This window comes from Phalacrocorax aristotelis, chromosome 2 (assembly GCF_949628215.1).
Source record: "Phalacrocorax aristotelis chromosome 2, bGulAri2.1, whole genome shotgun sequence".
Lineage (NCBI taxonomy): Eukaryota > Metazoa > Chordata > Aves > Suliformes > Phalacrocoracidae > Phalacrocorax > Phalacrocorax aristotelis.
In genome coordinates, this window is record NC_134277.1 from 16,804,468 (window position 1) to 16,825,509 (window position 21,042).

The window sequence follows — 21,042 nt, forward strand, 5'->3', positions numbered from 1 at the left end:
GTCAGGTCTCAGCTACACTGACACATCATGTCTTAGGGCCCATAAAATAAATGCAATGTTAGGAAGGAAAAGAAGATTACAGACCTATAAAGTACCTCAGTAAGTTGGAAGAGCAAATTTGATATCTAACTGCATTTTTCTACTAATGCTTGTCACCCACATTTTGCTAGTTTTTGATGAAGTTTTCACAAAAAGCTAATTAAGTTACCATTTGAATTTGCACATTGACTACCTTCTTCCTCATAAAACTACCACCAATCCTACTTAACTCCAAATTTCAGGGATTTCAACTGTTTAATTAATAAAAAGTTTTTAAAAAACCATAACTGTTGTCTAAGTATTTCAAGTGGAGCTCACCTGCAAGAAGCACAGTATTTTCTACTGATATCAGCAGTATCACTACACACAGAATTAATTTAATTATATATTATCAAATCTGAATATAAAAATATATGTACTAGCTACCCCAAATGTCAGCTGTCTCATAAGCTTCAACATACAAGCAACCTTGTAACTCTTCAAGGCTCCTCAGTCTCTGGCTACACAGAAGGCTGCTTACAATGCCAAACAGCCAAATTTCTAAGATTTAATTAGAAATGCTCAGCCTTTAAACAAGCCACTTGTCTGTTCTGCTCTGACCCTACCTCAACATGCACAGGTGTTTCTCAGCAGGACTGACTCTGATTAGATCACATCTGGGTATACCCAGGGAGGAAGAGGGCAGGATATAGGAATGGCAGGTGAAGATAAATACCTGCCTGAATTTCAAATGAGGATACCTCTGAATTTTGTTTAAAGTGCCATTATGGTGTAGGATGAAATCAGCTACTCTGCAAGCCAAGAAAGCAGAGCAGTGTGAAGGGAGTAGCCACAAGTTCCAAATAGTTTATTTTCTGGATGTGGGGAAAGAAGATATGGAGCCAGCAAGAAACACAAGCCATGGCCTTTGCTTTTTGGTCAGGAGAATTAAATTGTCTTTAAAATACTGAGCACTAATGTCCTAGAAGACACTTTTGAATGACTGAACATAGTGAAGAACTGACTTGCCCCACGCATGGAACTATACAGTTTCTGTCAGCCTAGACTCAAGCTGCCTGAGCTAGCCAGCTTTGCAGAGGACTTAACAGTAACATCTATCACCCATTAACAATCAAGCTGAATAAACCTGGTAGCTTATATTCACATTTTATTTAATTTACCCTGACAGCTTTCTGTTAGTTCAGAATGGATACAGAACAAATACATGACATACAACACACAGGAATACAGGGACCGAAGTACCTGATTTCCATTGGCTTGGGTGTGTTTTTGTGGTGTTTCTTGAACTGCAGGACTAACTGTAGTAGAGTATGTATAAGCCACCTGTGGAATCAAAATGGTTTGCTTATTGGCAGCGAGAGCTCTCAAGCATGGAACACTGTTCTGGTCAGCAATGGCAACAATTGTAGGTAACTGGGCAGTGACTGTAGGTATAGCAATATTTATGGGATTGGCACTTGGCGGGATTACATTTACAATAGGATCAGAGTCTGTAATACTGTTGTCCTTTTGTGGTTCTTTTTTTGCACAAGTTAAGTTCAAAGGTTCTTCTTGGACAGAATAAACACTGTTCTGGTAAACACTAGTTATGGTAGATCTTTCCAATAGTTCTCCATGTTGCTTTGGTAGCGAAAGGTCAAGAGGTTCAATTTGTGGCTCTTCTTGTACACCCTCTGCTGTGTACGTATAACCCTGTGAATTTCTTGATGAAGAAAGGTTTAGTGGCGATGGGGATGGCGTGCTACTGCGTGAACCATTCAGAGTTGATCCCCCTGGTGAAGTCTGAGATTTTGTTGTATTGACAGGATTCTGTGAATTATTTGTGCTGTTCTGGGGTTCGCTCACATTTGTAGTTGCTGCTTGATCATCATTATCTGCAGGACTGCTTAATTTAACTTGTTCAGGAGAAGATGGTCCAGAAGACTGCACAGAAATTTGTCCAGCTTGCATTTTTTCAAACCATTTTTTTACCACATCCAGTGGCAGGTTTACTGAATCAGCTATTTTTGAAAGCTCTTCTGCGCTCGGTTGTGCATTTAATGCATAATACGCTTTTAGGAGCGATAAAAGGTTCTTTAAAGGTGGCTGACCAGGAGATAAGTTGTTCTCCCCAGTTTCTGATGGGACAGGGGAGTCGGGCTTCTCAGCCTCTGTTCCACTGGGCTGAGGAAGCTGAGGAGGATTTTTCGTTTCATAGTGCTTTAATTCTTGAAGTGCATTAAGATCTCCTGGACAGTCATCACAAAGAAGACAAGTGCTATCATTGGTCTCTCCTTCAAAGTTCTTATCTTTCTCAGACTTCACCGTAAGATCTTCTGGTAATTTTTCATTTTTGCAACTATTTGTTGGAACAGAGTTTTCTTTTTTTAGATTTTGTGGAACAACCTGAAGTTGACTTGGCTGTTCCAAGCTGTAGTTGATGATAATTTTGGTTGTCCCATCTTGGTCAACCAAAGGAAGACTGATAGCTGAAATGAGGGAATGGCCAGCTTGCGGTATAGATGCATTGCTGATTGTTTCTTGTTCTTTGGACGCAAGATTAGCATGATTGTTTTCCAATACTTGCCTTATTACATTACCATCCACTGCCACTTTAAGTACATTTTGAATGTCACTTAAGTTGATGCTTATGGGAGACACCAGACCTACTGTTGGTAGAACAACAGCTTGCACCACACCCTGAGGAGAACTGGTTGCCTGCAATTGGCTACCACCGCTAAAAACCCCATTCTGCAAAGGGGTTGAACAATTAATTCCTGAAGCAACCACTATGGGCTTGAACTCATAATCCACAGGTTCAGTTTTAATTTGGTTAACAGGAAGTTGCTCTTGCAAGGGTTTATTTTCTATCTTTTGTCGTATCTGTGGTCTTGCTGGGCTACCTGGTGATGCAGAAAGGGAAGGGGAGGAGCACTGAGATGTCTTGAGCCCTGACCGGGCTCGACCATTCACGGGCATCAAACCAATACACTTCTTACTGCTTATGTGTGAACTGTATGAACCAGAATGGGAAAAACGTTTCTTGCAGTTTGGGCACTCGTATGGCTTCTCTCCTACAGATAAAAAAAAAAGAAGAGAAAAGGCATATGCAACAGTTTACCAGGTTACAGCATAACTTCACCAAGCAATAGTAACTAGAAAAGAATACGTCAAAGTGACCTCTCAAAGAGTCCTAGGGGAAAAAATAATCTTACACAGTGAATTGAACAGTAAGAGTCATTATGTCATCTATAGCTCTGATCCTAGGGTCCTTTAATAAGTTTGTGATATGCTAGTAGATATAGGATGGAGCCCACGTGATTATGATACATTCCAGTTTTTCATAGTGACAGTCTACACATCACATAAATCAGTCTATATAATACTTGCAGATTTCATTAAACTCCATTCAAGTAGTACCACTACTAAGTTCAGAAGCTGCATAAACTACTTCAGAATGGAAAAAAAAAAATAGAATATGATTAACCAAAGAAAAAATACAAATGCCATAAATGCAAATCATAATTATATAAGGAGCTATAAACATTTTATTGTGGCAAACTCAAATAGAATATATCCATATTTTTCTACAATACTCATCAGCTGAATAAAAACAGGCAAAGTTTAAGAAAAGGGAAATGAGACACACATGCAGAAGACAGATGTATGTTTGCCTTCAGAGATGAACCTCAGGTTAAATTGCTGGGAAGATGCACACAACTATGCAATTGTTACACCCACAGCCAGAGTTGGCTTTCCAGGGGATTTGTGCTACAGAGGAAAAGAGCCGAAATAGCTGACTCACTTCAGATTGAAAGGTATGTTGACTGAGGCTTTCTCACTCACAGGCACGGTGCCACTACCCTCTGGACATAAAATTATGTTTGCTGAGGGAGGACTTCTAAGTGAGGTGCTCTTAATTGCTGTTATCATGGTTGAGCAGCTGATAAGAAAGGAAAAGATAGCCTAAAACCTTGTTTTCAGACTTTCTGTCAACGGGTAAATTTGAGTTGAAGAGAGAACTTGAGAATCTCTTTTGAGTGACGACATTTTACTTAATATTATACATTAATATATTATATATATATATAAAATTTCTTATGAATTGGAACTTTTCTTATAAATTGAAACTTTTGTGACAGTATATCACAATTCCACTCCAGTGTCCTGAGGCTATTTTAATATTTTAATATGATATTTTAATAAAATCACAGACAGTAGGAAGAATAGTTGTTATGTCCTGATTATTATAAATTAAAATTGTATAGCAAGGCTCCTAACATGCTGAGCTGTTTGCAAACATTGGGAAAAACCAGGCCAGATGGATGCCCCATTTCTTCTGCCACAAGTTAAGTTTTCCTTAAGTGTCAGAGCTTAAGTTGCAACTGTATATCCTCTTGAGTTATCCTATGTATTTCTTGCACACAGCTGAAGGCTGCTGTCAGTGCTTACAGAATCCCAGAGGAAGAAAAAGGAAAACACTAGTGTTTTAAACTTAGACTTACAAGAGTGATATCACATCAAAGTTATAAAGACTAGAAATGGCAACATTAGTACATAATTCAATACTTGGTTTATTTACCACTGTGGATTCGTAGGTGCTCCTTTAGATGATGTTTATATTTAAAAGCTTTTCCACATTCAGTGCACTTGAATTTTCGATTACCACTGGACTGCGTCACATGTCTCTGTAAGAAAGAATTCATAATTATTGCATAGGACAGCATGTTGGAAAAACACATTGTAGCAGAAAATGCAATATAAAACTGAAAAGAATCAATCATAATTTTAAGAGACTGAAGGTGGTATGCGTTATGCATGAAAAAGAAACAAATTAGAATTCAGGTTAAAACTGAGCTATGCGTGTCTTCTGAATAAATCTGGTACAGTAAAAAGAAAAAAAAATAACCCCGAAATATATTTGCCCCTTCTCCTAAATTCAGATGAAGCTTGCACTGACACGTTGTGTGAGTAAGAAGTTCCAGGATGCATGCTAATTCTACTTGTGAAAGCAAAAAAAACCAAGAAAAACCCCAAGCCCACCACACACAGAGTATGTCACACAGGATAGGGAAACATTAAAGCATATAAAAGCCTGTTTAAGGTTTAATCAGTTGACTTGATTTTTCCATTTACATGCTTCCAGCGCTTACTGTTGGCCTTGGATTCCTCTATGTAATGATGCCACAGGATTGCTCAAGAGAAGATGGCTCAGTGACAACAAAGGCACTCTCAGTCACAATTAATTCTCAAAATAAATGCAAAAAACTAAATTAAAATAAATAACAATACTAAGGGATTTCCCAAGTATACAACATCAAACCTCTTAATTATTTGCATTGAAGCTCTGGCTTATTTTTTTACATTTTGCCTTGCAAGAGCATTTATTGTTAAGCTCTAAATTATTTTAGATTTACATTTATTGTTATACTAGTTTTAAAAAAATAAAAGCTAAGACAGACACGTAAATATATGTAGTGTATATATATGCAAGATAAAGAATTGTATTACAAACTGTGTGAATCTCTGAATTTGTATTTTTAAAGAGAAAAATTACATACATTTTAGAAGTTGGAGCGACCTGATTACCAACATGAAACAGAGAAATTTGAATTTTTTCTGTTCAAACAAATTGGTTTTTTTAAAAGAGCAGCAGCTCCTTCTTAAGTAAAGCTCACTTTGCAAGAAGATACTCTACCACTATTTGGATGCAGCTGCAGATTTTTGGTAACCAGGGCAAGTATTTTCATGAACTCATTAATAGAGCTATTCATGTACCCTGGGGAAACAGCCTGCCTACAGGCAGCTACCACGAATCAGCTGGTGTGCATTAACTTCCTCTAGTGTGAAGCCATGGTGGGGAGCTCCTATGCCTCATTCTGATCTACTGCAGTCGGCAGTGCTGGGAGCAGGTGCTCAGCGAGTGCTCAGGCTATTCCCCAAGTGCAGACATGGCAACTGGGGGCTGAGACCTGTGCTGGAGACGCGGGGAGGAATAAAAAAGGCAGGATGACGTTCCTGTTCTGATTTATGCCTTTACATCTGAAGAACCCGCAGCCATGCAGTTTGCTGGATGAAAGTCCGAGCACTCTGCTATGAGATATGCTGTCCAAATTATCAACCCTCCCCATTCTACACCCTGTCATCCTTTATACAATACAGATGCTAACAGAAGACAAATTGAAACAAGATAATCTACATTGCTTCCAAGTACTCTAATCTGACAGTTCCCATGGGATAAGCATTCGGTTAAGCTATAGCTTTCACCTCTCAGCAGATACTGCTAAAACCTTCCTCAGGGCGGGCTCCTTCTCACCTCCTCCTAGGCTCTGCAGTGAGGTCTCCACTCTGATTTAGCCTAATTAGCACCTGACCCTTATTCCCGGGTTTGTCAGCTGTTTTTTGCTACCCTGCATGGCTTTTCAGCTTTGTTTAACTAAGTCACTTAAAGATTATGTTCTAGATAGTCGTGCCTGACTCACTGCATTTCACTTTAATGATCCAACTTCAATGAGTCTAGAGGACCACATCAGGATTCACTTAAGCCTGCAGAGAATCAGTTACTACCATTTGACTTGAGATACATTTTAAAGGATCGCAGCATATATACAGCTACTGCTGATGCTAGACTACCTAAATATTCATACTAAATGTTGGTGCATGTATTCAATCTGTCAGAAGTGTTCTGCTGCCAAGGCATGGAAGCCTACATTTCTCTTATGAATTTTTAATGAGTTTTCTTATTTTCCTGGTCATAGCTATAAGCTGCCTTGAATTTTCTGCTAGGCAGTGTTTCCATCTATTCTGCCTTACTTACCTCCTTATATCTGTAATTCTTTATTAAGCTTTCTTACTGTTTGTCCTTTTTTTTTTTTTTTTAAATCTGGGAGATCCATAGGGTTAGTCTCCAGGATCATCTTTAAAACTAAGAAATCATGACTCTTCTCTAGAGTACCAATATCTGATACTCTTTCACCTTCATTTTCTCAGATTCAAGTGGTTTTCCCCCTTTCAGTACTGTTAAATTCACATTTTTGTGCCTCTCATATGTGATATATTTTTTAATTTGCTGTACATAACTATTGTTTTCTGCTCACTGAAGAATTAACCACAGCATTCAAAGAAAACTCCTCCACATTCCTTTAAGGACTGAAAGAAGAGACATCAGCAATAAGGCCTGTAACTAGCCACTAATACATCCCTTCATCAAATATTTACTGTGCTTAGGACTAACATCCAGTCTTTTTGTATCACAGAACTGAAACTAATTAATGGGAATCATCAAAAGTTATTTGGAGAACAGGAATTACAGGTACTTCAGTGTTTTTTCACAGCCAGTTTGACCGTGGTCTTCAGGAACAGCCATTTCTCAGAAGTGTCCATGGCAATATGAAATTTTAACAGACAAGCTACAGGTGCTTTGTAGATTGTTGAGAAGAAAACCAAAACAACTAGAAGAAGCAGTTATTCGTACTTCAACATCTTTTTTTGTGCTTCACATGTGAAAGCATACGCAGCATTGCCTCCCACCAACTGTTAAGTGATGTAGGAGCAGCCAGGGGAGCTGTGAGAGATGCTGGGGATGGGGATGAAGGAGGGATGCGGGAGAAGGTGCAGGACAGCTCTCTGCTCTCCGCTGGAGCAGAAGTAGCCACAGTTTGGCTTATTTCCCCCTACCTCAGAGGGAGGCCCAGTGTGCACATACCTCTTCCACTGCCTTCACTACACTAGAAATTATCTTTGCTCATCGCTTCCTTCTGCAGAACAATTACAAAATTGTCACATGCTGGACATGAACCAGCTAACAAAGTTTTCCAAATAATCTACTTCCAGGTGAAGTCCTTTAAGAATAAAAACCATTAAACTAAAGTTGTTGGGGCAGGGGAACCTCAACCCATCCCACTTCTACCAGTTTCATGCCAGTGGCAGCAAGAGATGCCCAGAGCCTAGAGAAGGATCACAGGTTGTTGGGAGAGCACCTGAAGAGCAGCACAAAGGAATTCCAGCCACCCCAGCCTATAAGTCAGCTTCATCAGGGGCCCAATTTAAATGCCTCTATGCAAACACACATAGCATGGGGAATAAACAAGAGGAGTTAGAGACGTGTGCACGCCTGCCGGGTTCTGATCTTATTGGTATCACAGAGACATGGTGGGATGGCTCCTATGACTGGAATGTTGGAATTGAGGGATACAGGCTCTTTAGGAAGGACAGGAAGGGGTGTCACCCTCTATGTCAATGACCAGCTGGAGGGCATGGAGCTCCACCTGGGGATGGATGAGGAGCTGACCAAGACCTTATGGGTCAGATTAAAGGGAAGGCATAGACTGGTGACATTGTAGTGGGGGTCTGCTACAGGTCACCCAACCGAGTGGATGAGGCTCCCTTTAGACAGATAGGAGAAGCCTATCTTTCGTAAGTTCACAAGGCCTGTCCTCATGGGGGACTTCACCCACCCTGATATCTGTTGGAGGGACAATACAGCAGGGCGTAAGCAATCTGGGAGGTTCCTGGAATGCACTGATGATAACTTCCTCCTTCAAGGGATAGGGGACCCAATGAGGAGAGGTGCTATGCTGGACCTTGTTCGCACCAACAACGAGGGGCTGGTGGGGAATGAGAAGTTCAAGGGCAGCCTTTGCTGCAGTGATGACGAAACAGTGGAGTTCAAGATCCTTAGGGCACTGTCAATGACGCACAACAAGCTCACTACCCTAGACTTCAGAAGAGCCGACTTTGCCCTCTTCAGGGATATGCTTAGTAGAGTATCATAGGATAAAGCCCTGGAGGGAAGGGGGGTCCAAAAAAGCTGGTTAACATTCAAGGATCACCTCCTCCAAGCTCAGGAGTGATGCATTCCAACAAAGAGGAAGTCAGGCAAAAATGCCAGGAGGCCTGCATGGATGAATAAGGAGCTCCTGGACAAACTCAAACACAAAAAGGAAGCCTACAGAGGGTAGAAACAAGGACAGGTAGCCTGGAAGGAATACAGAGAAACTGTCTGAGCAACCAGGGATCAGGTTAGGAAAACTAAAGCCCCCTGATAGAACTAAATCTGGCCTGAGATGACAAGGGCAGCAAGAAAAGCTCCTATGGGCATATGTTGGTGATAAAAGAAAGATGAGGAAAAATGTGGGCCCTCTCCAGAAGGAAACAGAAGACCTGGTTACCCGGGATATTGACAAGGCTAAGGTATTCAAAAACTTTTTTGCCTCAGTCTTCATCAGCAAGTGATGAAGCCACACGGCCCAAGTTGCAGAAGGCAAAGGCAGGGACTGAGAGAACGAAGAACCACCCACTGTAAGAGAAGATCAGGTGCACTAAGGAACATGAGGTGCACAGATGAGATGCATCTGTGGATCCTGAAGGAACTGGCAGTTGAAGTTGCTAAGCCACTATCCATCATATTTGAGAAATCATGGTAGTCTGGTAAAGTTCCCACTGACTGGAAAAGGGGAAACAAAACCACCATTTTTCAAAAGTGAAAAAAGGAAGACCCAGGGAACTACAGGCCAGTCAGTCTCACCTCTGTGCCTGGCAAGATCATAGAGCAGATCCTCCTGGAAACTATGCTAAGGTGCATGGAAAATAAGGAGCTTATTGGTGACAGCCAACATGGCTTCACTAAGGGCAAATTGTGCCTGACAAATTTGATGGCTGCCTACGACAGGGTTACAGCATTGGTGGATAAGGGAAGAGCAACTGACGTTATCTACCTGGAATGTGCAAAGCATTTGACACTGTCCCACACAATATCCTTGTCTCTAAATTGGAGAGACATAGATGTGATGGATGGACGTCTCAGTGGATAAGGGATTGGCTGGATGGTTGCACTCAGAGAGTTGCGGTCAATGGCTTGATGTCCAAGTGGAGACCAGTGACGAATGGTGTTCTTCAGGGGTCAGTATTGGGACCAGCACTGTTTAATGTCTTTGTCGGTAACATGGACAGTGGGATTGAGTGCGCCCTGAGCAAGCTTGCAGATGACACCAAACTGTGTGGTACGGTTGACATGCTGGAGGGGAAGGGGTGCCATCCAGAGGGACCTTGATGGGCTTGAGAGGTGGGCCTGTGCAATCCTCATGAAGTTCAACAAGGCCAAGTGCAAGCTCCTGCACATATGGGTCAGGGCAGTCCCAAGCACAAATACAGGCTGGGTGGAGAATGGATTGAGATCAGCCTTGAGGAGAAGGACTTGTGGGTGTTAGTTGATGAGAAACTCAACATGACCTGGCAATGTGTGCTTGCAGCCCAGAAACTCAACCATATCCTGGGCTGCATCAAAAGAAGGGTGGTCAGCAGGCTAAGGGAGGTGACTCTGCTCCCGTGAGACCCCACCTGGAGTATTGCATTCTGCTCTGGGGCCCCCAACAAAAGAAGGATGTGGATCTGTTGGAGCGAGTCCAGAGGAGAGCCATGAAGATGATTAGAGGGCTGGAGCACCTCTCCTGTGAGGACAGGCTGAGACAGGTGTGGTTGTTCAGCCTGGAGAAGAGAAGGCTCCAGGGAGAACTTATTACAGCCTTAGAGTACCTGAAGGGGGCCTACAAGAAAGATGGAGAGGGATTTTTTACAAGGGCATGTAGTGATAGGACAAAGGGTAATGGCTTTAGAATGAAAGAGGGTAGGTTTAGAGTAGGTCTAAGGAAGAAAATCTTCACTCTGAGAGTGGTGAGGCACTGGAACAGGTTGCCCAGAGAAGTTGTGGATGCCCCATCCCTGGAAGTGTCCAAGGCCAGGCTGGATGGTGCTTTGAGCAACCTGGTCTGGTGGAAGGTGTCCCTGCCCATGGCAGGGACGTTGGCACTAGATGATCTTTAAGGTCGCTTCCAACCCAAACCATTCTATGATTCCATGATTTCTTTGAAAAAAATTTAATTTACCATAACGCAAATGATGCAATCATTTACGTGCGCATGAAGCCAATTTTGAAGGCATAACAACCATGTGACAATAACATAAACAAACACAGATTTCAAATTTACCAGATATTGCAGTTTTGATTCTGGCTATGGCTCTAGTGAAAAACCACACTTAAATGGGTATAATATTGAGTTACAGATACTTCATAGCAACAACATTTATCAAATACAATTGTGCCTTCAAAAGCATAAGCCCATTAAAATATATCTGAAGGAATACAATTTAAGCTTCTCTTTGTAGCAATTCTTCTGAGATTGTTTACTGGCTTGGTATTTTTTCTTTTTTCATTCAAACTCAACGCAAATATGGGAAAGGCTTCTAGCCCTTTCAGCTACTTTATTCTTCTGGTCTTAGGCTTCTAGCTGGAAAAATTGGAAATAAATATAGCACACAAAAAAAGCATTATACAAAAAGCATTCATAGATTTTATAGTTAGAAATATAAGATGTATATAGGATGATAGTACCTTTAAGGTGGAAGCCAAGCCAGTAAGAGAACAAGAGAGAAATAAATTGTTCATGGGAGATATATTTGAAGAACCATGAACTGCCACATCAGAATACACTTATGAGGTTATTCCAAATCCTGTGAGACTGTAAAATCTCTGCATCAGGATGGCCGTTACTTCTTGTAACAACGTAACTATTTAATTTACGCATTAATGTAAACACTTAGGTATAAAAATGTATAATAAATTTTTAAGCCTGTTAAATCCCCAGATTTAGAGACACTTTGTAGACGAGCGGTTAATATGCAACGTGCAAAAAAGCATCTCCTTTACTCTGTGTCACAGCCTTTCAGTTTAATGAAAGTTCTGTTGGTTTGGAGCTGCAAGAAATATTGAAGAACCTTTCCCTTTACATTCTTTCACTATTCACTGTTTTGCATCTTTCTGTGATGTTTCTCTCCTGTTTCCTCTCTGGAGAGTATCAACCTTCTTATCCTGTCCTTAGTAGGGAAAGTCTTCAAGCCTCTCTCTATAACCTGATGGTGGAAAATCTGTATCTTTTTCCCTTGGATAACTCCTGACTGTTTCAGTGAGTTTCAGTTGGTTCCTCAGCCTCAGGGTGCTTCGGATAAGCTATGGAAGCATGTAATTGGGGATGGATGGTAGGAAATTGTGGGGATAAAAGAAGAAAAGAAAGAGAGAGAGGAGTGAACAGAATCTCAGGACCTTCTGTAGTGATGAGATGGCTAACTCATGGAAGGCATTTCAAGGACCCATGCTCTCAGGTCAGCCCATGAACCACAGAAACCAAGCTCAGAATATCTTTAGCCTGGTTTACTGCCTCATTTAGTACTGAAATGTATCTCACAGTTCAAGCAAAAGAATCAACACAGTGGTTTGTTTCTTCAGGGCAAAAATGGGTACCATAAATTTTGAATTAGCCAAACAGGATTTATGAAAGCAAAATGTAAGTGTTTCACTAAAGATTTGAGATTAAATTTGAGTCACAATTCTTATGTGACGTTAGACAATGAATAGGAAAAACCTTATTACCTATAAATGCAATAAAGCACTTCTGAAACTAAAATTTAACCCCAACCATACTGCCTAGATGAATAAAAGCACAGGAATTCAGATCTCATCCTTTGGCAGCTATGGAAAAGGCAGCAAGTTTAAGTGTGTGCTCCAGGATTGTGCCTTCAGCATGTAGATAATCTGATATGAACAGCTCGCTTGCTCTGGATGCTTTTGCTCACATAGCAAATCACAGTGTTGTTACAGAGGACGATAAATCCTTAATTCAAATGCCACTTACTTGATCTCTTCCTGATTTGTGTGATGTCATGTGGCGGTCGAGCTGCGTTCTGTACGCAAACGTGTAACTGCACAAGGAGCAACTGAAGTTATCTTCATTTTTTTCATGGCGATATTTAATGTGTTCCTTCAGAGAGGTAAAACGTTTGTACCCTCGATCACAATATGGGCAAGTAAGCAGTTGGGAAAACGCATCGGGTGTTCCTAGACAGGAGAGACAATACACCATATTTAAATAAATGTAAGCTCCAAACATATAACATCAACAAATATGCTTTATATTTACATATGACTGAAAGAAAGCATGCAGCTGCTAGAAGTTCCATCTGCTTTAGAAAAGGAATAATGAGAATTTATTTTTTTCCCCACAGGTATTATGTTACTAACTACAGTACGGTATGGTTGCCCCTGTGTACACTGGAGAGAGTCAGCACAATACGATTACCCAAAGCCACACATCTCAGGGCAAGTCTGTTGGACTTCCCAGTACAGCACTACAGCTCCTAGATGTGTATTTCTGATTAAAAAGTGGTCTGAAAATTGTGAAACATGGTTTATCTGTAATCTTTGTAGATCTGGTTAGCTCAGTCACAGGCAATCCTGAAGGCCCATTTACAAATTCATTTAAGTCTATCACTGAAACATTTAATGGTGATCCTGTTTTCGGTTCCTAAGGAATAAATAATATTTGCAAACTTCAGAGAATAATTTTTGCTCTCTCTTTACCTGATGCAGAATTGTAAGAGAAAACAGAACAAAAAAAAAATAGAACTGTCTTCTATAATTCGTGTACACAAATAGGTACCTGTTAGCAGATTGAAGCTGAATATTAATTTCACAAGCCTACTTCTGAGAAGTCACCATTTATGAAGTTTAACTCCATCTCTTCTTATCAGCATCTATCTATCCCCCATGTATAGTAACTTATTTTATGCTTGAAAAAATAATTTTTTAAAGGGTTGAAAAAAATCTTTTATAGATTGATAAAAGTGCGTTTAAATAAATGTAAGGTTTGCCGTATTTGATCAAACTATCGATTTATAAGGTGTGGTATCCTCCAATGACCACATTATTCTGCAAACAGCACGGAAATCCATGCAAATTTTCCAAGGATGCACCTATCCACTGTGCTGAGTGAGAGCAGGAGAGGAAGGTGGAAGGTCTTTACTGATTATCATTTTATGCTCTGAAGCACAAGGGTCAAATTTCTACACGTTGTCATTTTAAGCTGCAGAAATACAAGCATTATTAATACTCATGAAATTAACCAGTACTTTAGAAAGTACTTCTGAATTATTTATCTTCATGACCTCTTCCAGAAGTTATCACCATAGATTGATTATATGCTCTATAAAGTAGCAATTCATTCTGTTTCTGTGGAATTTACTGACTTTATTTTTACTGAACATGTTCTTGCAACAATGGAAAAGGAGGAGTCAGACCAGTTTTCATTATTACTAAAAACCACCACCTTCTCTGTCATATAGGTTCTTTTACACTTGTTATGGTAACGGGCAAGGTAACACTCACATTGCACTGGTTTCTGTGTTGTTCTACCCCTTTCTGCTTTTCCTGGATTAGCTGGGGTTGTCCAGAAAGGAACCTGTCCCCACATGTGTAGACACAGTATGCTTCCCTTCAATTCTCTTTTTTCCCCACCTACAATTCAATTCACCCAACATAAAGAATACTCCATTTTAGCACAAATACAACTCGGTGGAAATATCAGAAGCATGTTAACTTAAATTCTGTTTCCACTGGAGCAGACAGTGAAATGGCAGTGGTTTCCCAAAGCCACTAAAGACTCCAATTATCTGTCAATTCTCTTGTCCAGATCCCTGGTTTGGAAGCATGTATCTTTAGCAAATATCACTATATTTTTGGCATTTTCTGTTCCAAATGATTAAAACACTGAACATTATTGATCAACATGGTGATTTTCAGAATACTTCCCTGTGAACTTACTGGGATAGGTCCAATTTAAATTATTGATACAAATGTGTATTTTTAATGATTACATGGAAATCATATTGCAATACTGCAACTAATGTAACAATCTGGGCCACTGCAACCACAGATTAAAAATCTTAATTGAACTGTAATTTTTAAGATGCTACTGTTGATCATATATCTTACTTGAATTTTGCAAAACTTCTAAAGTAAACCACAAAATATTAGTAATTCAGGTCCTATTTCTATATACAAATAGGCATGTACACAGTTTAAATTTCTCAAATATTTTAATTTACTTATTTTTTTGCTAAAATATCTAATAACATAAAATCTCGGGAACAGCAAAACAAAATTGTTAGCATTACCACTTTCAATGCTCTCCCTCAGACTCCAGTACAGTAATAGAGCTACAATGACATTTTTTGTTCAGTTATGTATATTTTTTTAAACACATGGAACACAACAACTCCTAATCCTTTACATAGGATGTTACTTTCTTTTGAAAAATCTTAAATACTCCAATAAAGGAACACAATCTGGTTGAAACCACAGTTGTCACATGTTATGAAAGCTGAATACTTCAGAAAGCATTGCAGAACACAAAACCAATCCAAACAGGTTTTGCCTTCAAATATTTAATGATAAAGATGCCTTCAACATTTCATGATGAAGAAATGTAGTATGACACTCAGAACATCTTAAAGATGAAACTTCCTTACAGGAACACGGTATCTACTTAAAAATATCAACCAGTCATTATTTTGACACATAAACATTTTTGTATAAACAATGCTTTTTTTCTCTATTGCTGTCTTTTCAGCGAAAAAAAAAAAAAAAAAAGCCTGCCATAGACTGGCTACCTAATAAAAGAACTCCTATCTAACAGATCCTTTTGGGCATTTTGCTTAGAAATATAAAAAGAAAAGAAACATAACTCCTCCTGTATTATTGTTACATAAAACTACACTATCTTGTTTCACTCCTATTATATTTAATAAATGTTTGATGTTTGTTCTGTTCTTTCATATAATGCTACTGAATGGATTTATGAAAGCTTGAGTTTTTATTTCCAGTTAATGGAAGTTATCATTTAGGTACCCATCCAACTGAACCCCAGTGTATGTCTTGTTTCATAAAATCAAGTAGTAATGTTTTCTGCATGATGATCCCATCCTCTTATAATTATTTAACTAAGATTCCCCCATCCTGCAAAGTTACACATGTATTCATTGTCTTCTAAAATACAACAGAACTTTTGGGTCAAGTAGTTAGTACAATTTATCTCATAAGAACTGAACTTGCGGCATACTTACCATTTTCATCCTGACCACTAGCTTCTGGTGTGCCTTGTCTCTGGTCCTCCTCAGGTGCTTCAGGGTAGATAACAGCTGTATCTTCTTGTTGAAGGAATTCTTCAACATTAGGGTCATGGTTTTGTTCATTTTCTGCATCAGAATCACATTCATCTTCTTTTACTAAGAGTGAAAAACACGACACAAGATATGAAGAGTTTAAAAAGAACATAAATGATATTCAGTAATTGACATTGCCAAATCACCCTCTATCCAAGGACTTCAAAACTCTGTACAAATACTAGTACAGCCCTATAGGTATAAAAATCTTTTTAAAAGCTCTATGGGCTACATGTTATATTTCTTGTCAACCAGAGAAATAACAAAGTAACAAAGCTTCTGTTTTTGTTTAGTTCTGAAACCGAAGTACACATTTTATTTTGCCTTCTGTATAATCAGTACAGAGGAGTTGATAATAAGATACAGTATTATCTTAAGTTTATTTTGGTATATTCCTTATTAGTTTAAAGCACTATCTATTGACCTGTACTTGTATCCTATACAGGTACACATACTATCAAGGTTATTTCTTGTTTTCTCTTAGGAGACGTGGAGCTGCAGCGGTGCTGCAGTCAGCCCTCGCCCGAGAGGACTGCTCTGGTCACTGGTCAACTACACCTCCGCACCCAGGACACTCAAAAGGCGCCTAGGCTATTCCTCCTCAGCTAAAACACTGTTTATGTTTTAAGGCCTCCAGCGTGGAAGAGCAAAAAGAGAGGTGGGAGAATTTAAAAGATTTCAGAAGGATACTCACCTAGCCAAAATTCAATAGCACTTTATGAATAAGGGACTCAGACTAACAAAAAAATACCTGTACATCCAACTTCATCTGTCTGAGCTTCAGGCCCCAGGATTTCCTTTGTTTCTTTTCCAGCTGAAATAGTACATTTCACAAAAAGAAGAATGAATACTAAAAAAAACCCCCCAAACTACAAAAAACAAAAGTCATACACCCCCCCAAGAACCTAATATGTTTGAGTTACTTCAGCAATTTTTCCATTCATGTCTTATTTAGGAGAACTGCATTTGAACACAATGTCCTTTCGAAAGTATGGATTGCACATTATTTCAGCAGTGTGTAATCAGTTGAACCACAAAAATATCCCATGGTTAAAGAAACAAAATTTTAAAAGGAAGCAATACTAAATACTAACTATTATTTGAAGAGAGGTAAAGACAGGGACAGTGTGTTTCTCCAGCAAATCCAGAGTCGGCTACTTAAATAACCCTACCTACAAATGCAGCTGATATACTGGAATACTATTTCCAGAAACCAGAGTATCATAAAACAAATACATTTACATTATTTTCTGCAATTAGCAGTTTTCTGAAATGATGGATAATTTGCTGGTAATGTCTGCAAACAGCTACCTAATGCATTCTCTCTTGTAAATCATCTAGAAACCACTTATAGGCTGCGACTACTTAAACAAACAAGGATTTTAAACACATGCTTCCCCACTTCAGATCAACTGTGCACTACAAGAATGTTTCACAATATCCAGTACGAGTTTGCAGGTACCAGACGTCCGTAGGACTAACGCGGTGGAGCCTACCTGCCTCCAAAGCTCCACCAGCTCCTGCCGAGCTGCAACATTCAAGGATGCAGCATGGAGGTTTTAACTCGCTACAGGTTATTGGTTCGAATCGGCCCGCTGTTCCTAATTTACGTTTCTTGGGTAGCTTGGACTCGGAAGTTCTAATGGCAAGGCCACTGCTGCCATTTCTGTCAGTACCTGGCTTATGGCAGGAGTGCACAGGACAGCTATGTTGGTTGTTTTGCTCCTTTATCAGTGCTGTGCTATGCTAATATATGTCAAATTAAAGCACTATTCCATAGTTTTATTATGGAAAGCTTAGATCCTTCAGAGCTACGCAGTAGAAAAAGACTTGCATGACACAGGAGGTTAGACTGCACAACTGCTATGATATGAAATGGCAACTGTTACACTTTTATTTACCTTAATTCCCTCTACTTCAGGGGAGGGAAAAATCCTTTGGTTTGGCTAGTCAAAACCCCAGAACATTCCAGCTTTTTAATTACAGGAGATACCAATTTCTCCTCTACATGGAAGATGATAAATTCTAGGAGAACTTTAAGTTCTCAGATAGTATCAGCTTCCTCAAGGGAAAAACCTGTTAATTCTGTCTACTTTGATAAAATCCCACAGACCAAAATATCTGCAGATAGTCACAAACAAGAAATATGCTTAAAAGGAAACTGTAACTCTCAAATCTTACTTCAATTTTAATTGTAATCTAAAAAAAAAACCCCCAAAGTCTGCATTTTATTGGTCAATACTGGTTTGTGAACTAATTATATTTTGGCTCATGAAACCAGTCTTGGTTCAGAATTTGCAAGATGGATGATTGCATGCAATGTAAATTTAAATCCAAAATTTAATTTCTTAAAAACAATCATGATGCAAACCCACTATTCTTCTTTAAAAAGGGTTTGTGATTTTTCCCATTATGAAATAGGCTCTGCGGAAGAGGGGGATATCAGTAAGTTGTTACTCATAGAAATTTAAATTACAGTGTCTCTAGCAAATTCCACTGGCTTCAGTACAAACAAAAGCTATGCAACCCAATGAAACGTCAGACAATTTATGGCATTATAGATTAATCTGCGTGAAGTTAAAAACCCTCCCAATTCTAATAATTATAGCCTCTGTTTGGTACTGTCTTTTCCCAATGTCTAAAAGCTGGGTGTAAGACAGGGAGGAGCCCTTTTCCACAGGGGGTGATCTTCCTTAATGCTGTAGGAATAATTAATAATTTGAAAGAAGTTAAGCAGAGCTCCTTTATGGCTGTTTATGGTCCACATAGGAAGGCAACTTTGCAACTGTGCCCTCAGAAGCCCAATTACTGTGCTGCAAATACAGCTGCTGGGAAGCAATGGAAAGGGATGTGATGATGGGGGAACAGAACTCAAGACACTGTTCCACCAAGTAGAAGCCACAGCTTTGAATTCCAGAAGTTTGAGCTACCTGCTGAATGGCTGCTTAAATACAGGTCTCCACGAATAGCATCTAGGGCACGAATATCCGCCTTGGCACTACATCTAGACATACCAGATAATTGTAAAACATGTTCTTAGACTTCTGTATCTCATCATTGCTTATGGGCAGCTGCTTAGAGATACGGTGGGACTTCCTAGGGTTAAATGCTAATGATTTTCAGATCACAGGCAACAGTGTGTACTAGCAGTGAACATGCATGACACAGTCACTGTGTCATAGGCTGACTGCAGAGATCTCTGCATGGTAAGATAACCGATCAAATTTAAACCACGAGCAAAATGGAAATTTTGGCTGTAGGTGAAAGACAAACTTCACTGAAATTTCCACCACAGTCTTATCTTCAGAACGGGGAATAAATTCCAAAGCCCATCAAAAGAGTTTCTAATGTAAATTCTTTAGAGCTTGTTTTCTGATATGCATGCAGGAAGCACTATTTACAGCTTACAGTATTGCCTGGTTGTTTGCTTCTGTGAGTAAAAACTTGAACAAGAAGATGCCACATTTTTTAGCCTTCCTCCCAAATGAAATGAATACAAAATAGTGCAGCAATCTTCCTTAAAAACCCACCCCACTGAAAGAACACAATCCATCTTACAGCACACAGGCTCAACCTAAAAGTTTATGAGTGAAAATAATTTTTGAGTTCCAAGAAGACCTTAAACATAAAACATAACTTCATTAATTTTTCAAAGTTATTTCAAGGTCTGGACATTTTTTTTAAATTTTCAATTTTTCGAAGATGTCTTTGTTCCAGGTCTGAGATCTCTAGATTTGCTAAATACTTGTAATAAATAATAATGTTTTTAAAGTGTATTAATATAATAAGTCAAAATGTTTAACCTTTTCTTTTTTTTTTTAAATTGTACTGTAGGTTTTAAAGTAAAGCAAAAAAAAATCATATTACAGAATCATTGCACACATGACTGCTGGCACACTGCCAACAATTTGTGCAGGATACACGTGGTTCACTTTTTCAAACCCATATGACTGTTTCAGTTAAACCTCTTGAGATACACACCTTATATTTAAAGCACCTGTTCTGAAGGTCTTTTAGAAATTCAGTTAGAATGACTGGAAACGGAAGGAAACTAATCTGATAAAGAAATGTTACGTGTGTTGTTTCTATTCTTGGGCATTTGTGAACAGAATATATATGTAAAAAATTCATTCTGTCAAGTTCAGCTAAAACCAGGAACTTTCAGTACTACTTTACCGATGAAACAGAACTTACTAAAACTGCTGTAGTGTATGTTTTCTAAAAATAATCACCAGTACTGAAAATGGTATTCATGTTGCATGGGCACCCACCCCAGTACCTTTTTCTGTATGAGAGAGATCATGTATTTGATACCTGTCCTTCAGATTTCTAATGTGCAACCAAAACTGATGGTATGATTTTCAGGTCACACCTTTCCTTCTAGGAAAGCTATAAAACAATAAACAGGACCTTACCATAGCAAATCAAAGCTCCATAAAACTTAAGGTAGCTTTCATCTTTCTCAGGTAGTCATTGCCAGAAATTCAAATAATTTATTTAAAAAAACCTTACTATCAATTAAAAACCCTCCAGACTGCTACAAAAGAGGCTTCAGAATACATAATTTTTACAGAAGAAATTTATGGTAGTTTTAGCAAGCCTGCATGGCAAATGTTTAATCTTTTGTCTGCCTAAACAATGATGAAAGCCTGTCTTTGTCAGCAATGACCAAGGCAGAGAAAACATTGCCTACACTGTGATTCTACAATCACAGTAGAATTTGGTTCAAATGCTTCATTTTAGCAAACAATTTTTAAAACATTAAAAATGGTACGTTAGAATTAAGGAGTCAGAAAAGATGCCATCACATGTCTAGAGCTCTGCAAAACTCCAGAAGGCTGTCTGAGGCAAGATGCCATGTCATGACTACCTGTAGGTACATCTCCAGGAGACCTTCAGTCCAAAGGGTCTTGACCCAGCACCTCTGTGAGCCAGTGCTCTTCTTCACTCCTTATTTCAGGTTTCCTACATCTA

At 39.1% G+C, this 21,042-nt stretch overlaps 1 protein-coding gene across 2 annotated transcripts in view; it reads right to left on the reverse strand.

Annotated features, from left to right (window-relative positions):
* Nucleotides 1–21,042, reverse strand: part of ZEB1 (zinc finger E-box binding homeobox 1) — a 122,105-nt gene that overhangs the window by 4,921 nt on the left and 96,142 nt on the right. For both annotated transcript variants that reach the window (XM_075082514.1, XM_075082513.1), the window contains exons 3-7: nucleotides 16,820–16,882; nucleotides 15,970–16,131; nucleotides 12,705–12,907; nucleotides 4,601–4,706; nucleotides 1,282–3,092 (exon numbers count right to left, since the gene is read on the reverse strand). In XM_075082514.1, coding sequence (XP_074938615.1) covers nucleotides 1,282–3,092; nucleotides 4,601–4,706; nucleotides 12,705–12,734 — 1,947 coding nt within the window. In that variant the 5' untranslated portion in view covers nucleotides 12,735–12,907; nucleotides 15,970–16,131; nucleotides 16,820–16,882. The remainder of the gene's footprint in view (nucleotides 1–1,281; nucleotides 3,093–4,600; nucleotides 4,707–12,704; nucleotides 12,908–15,969; nucleotides 16,132–16,819; nucleotides 16,883–21,042) is intronic.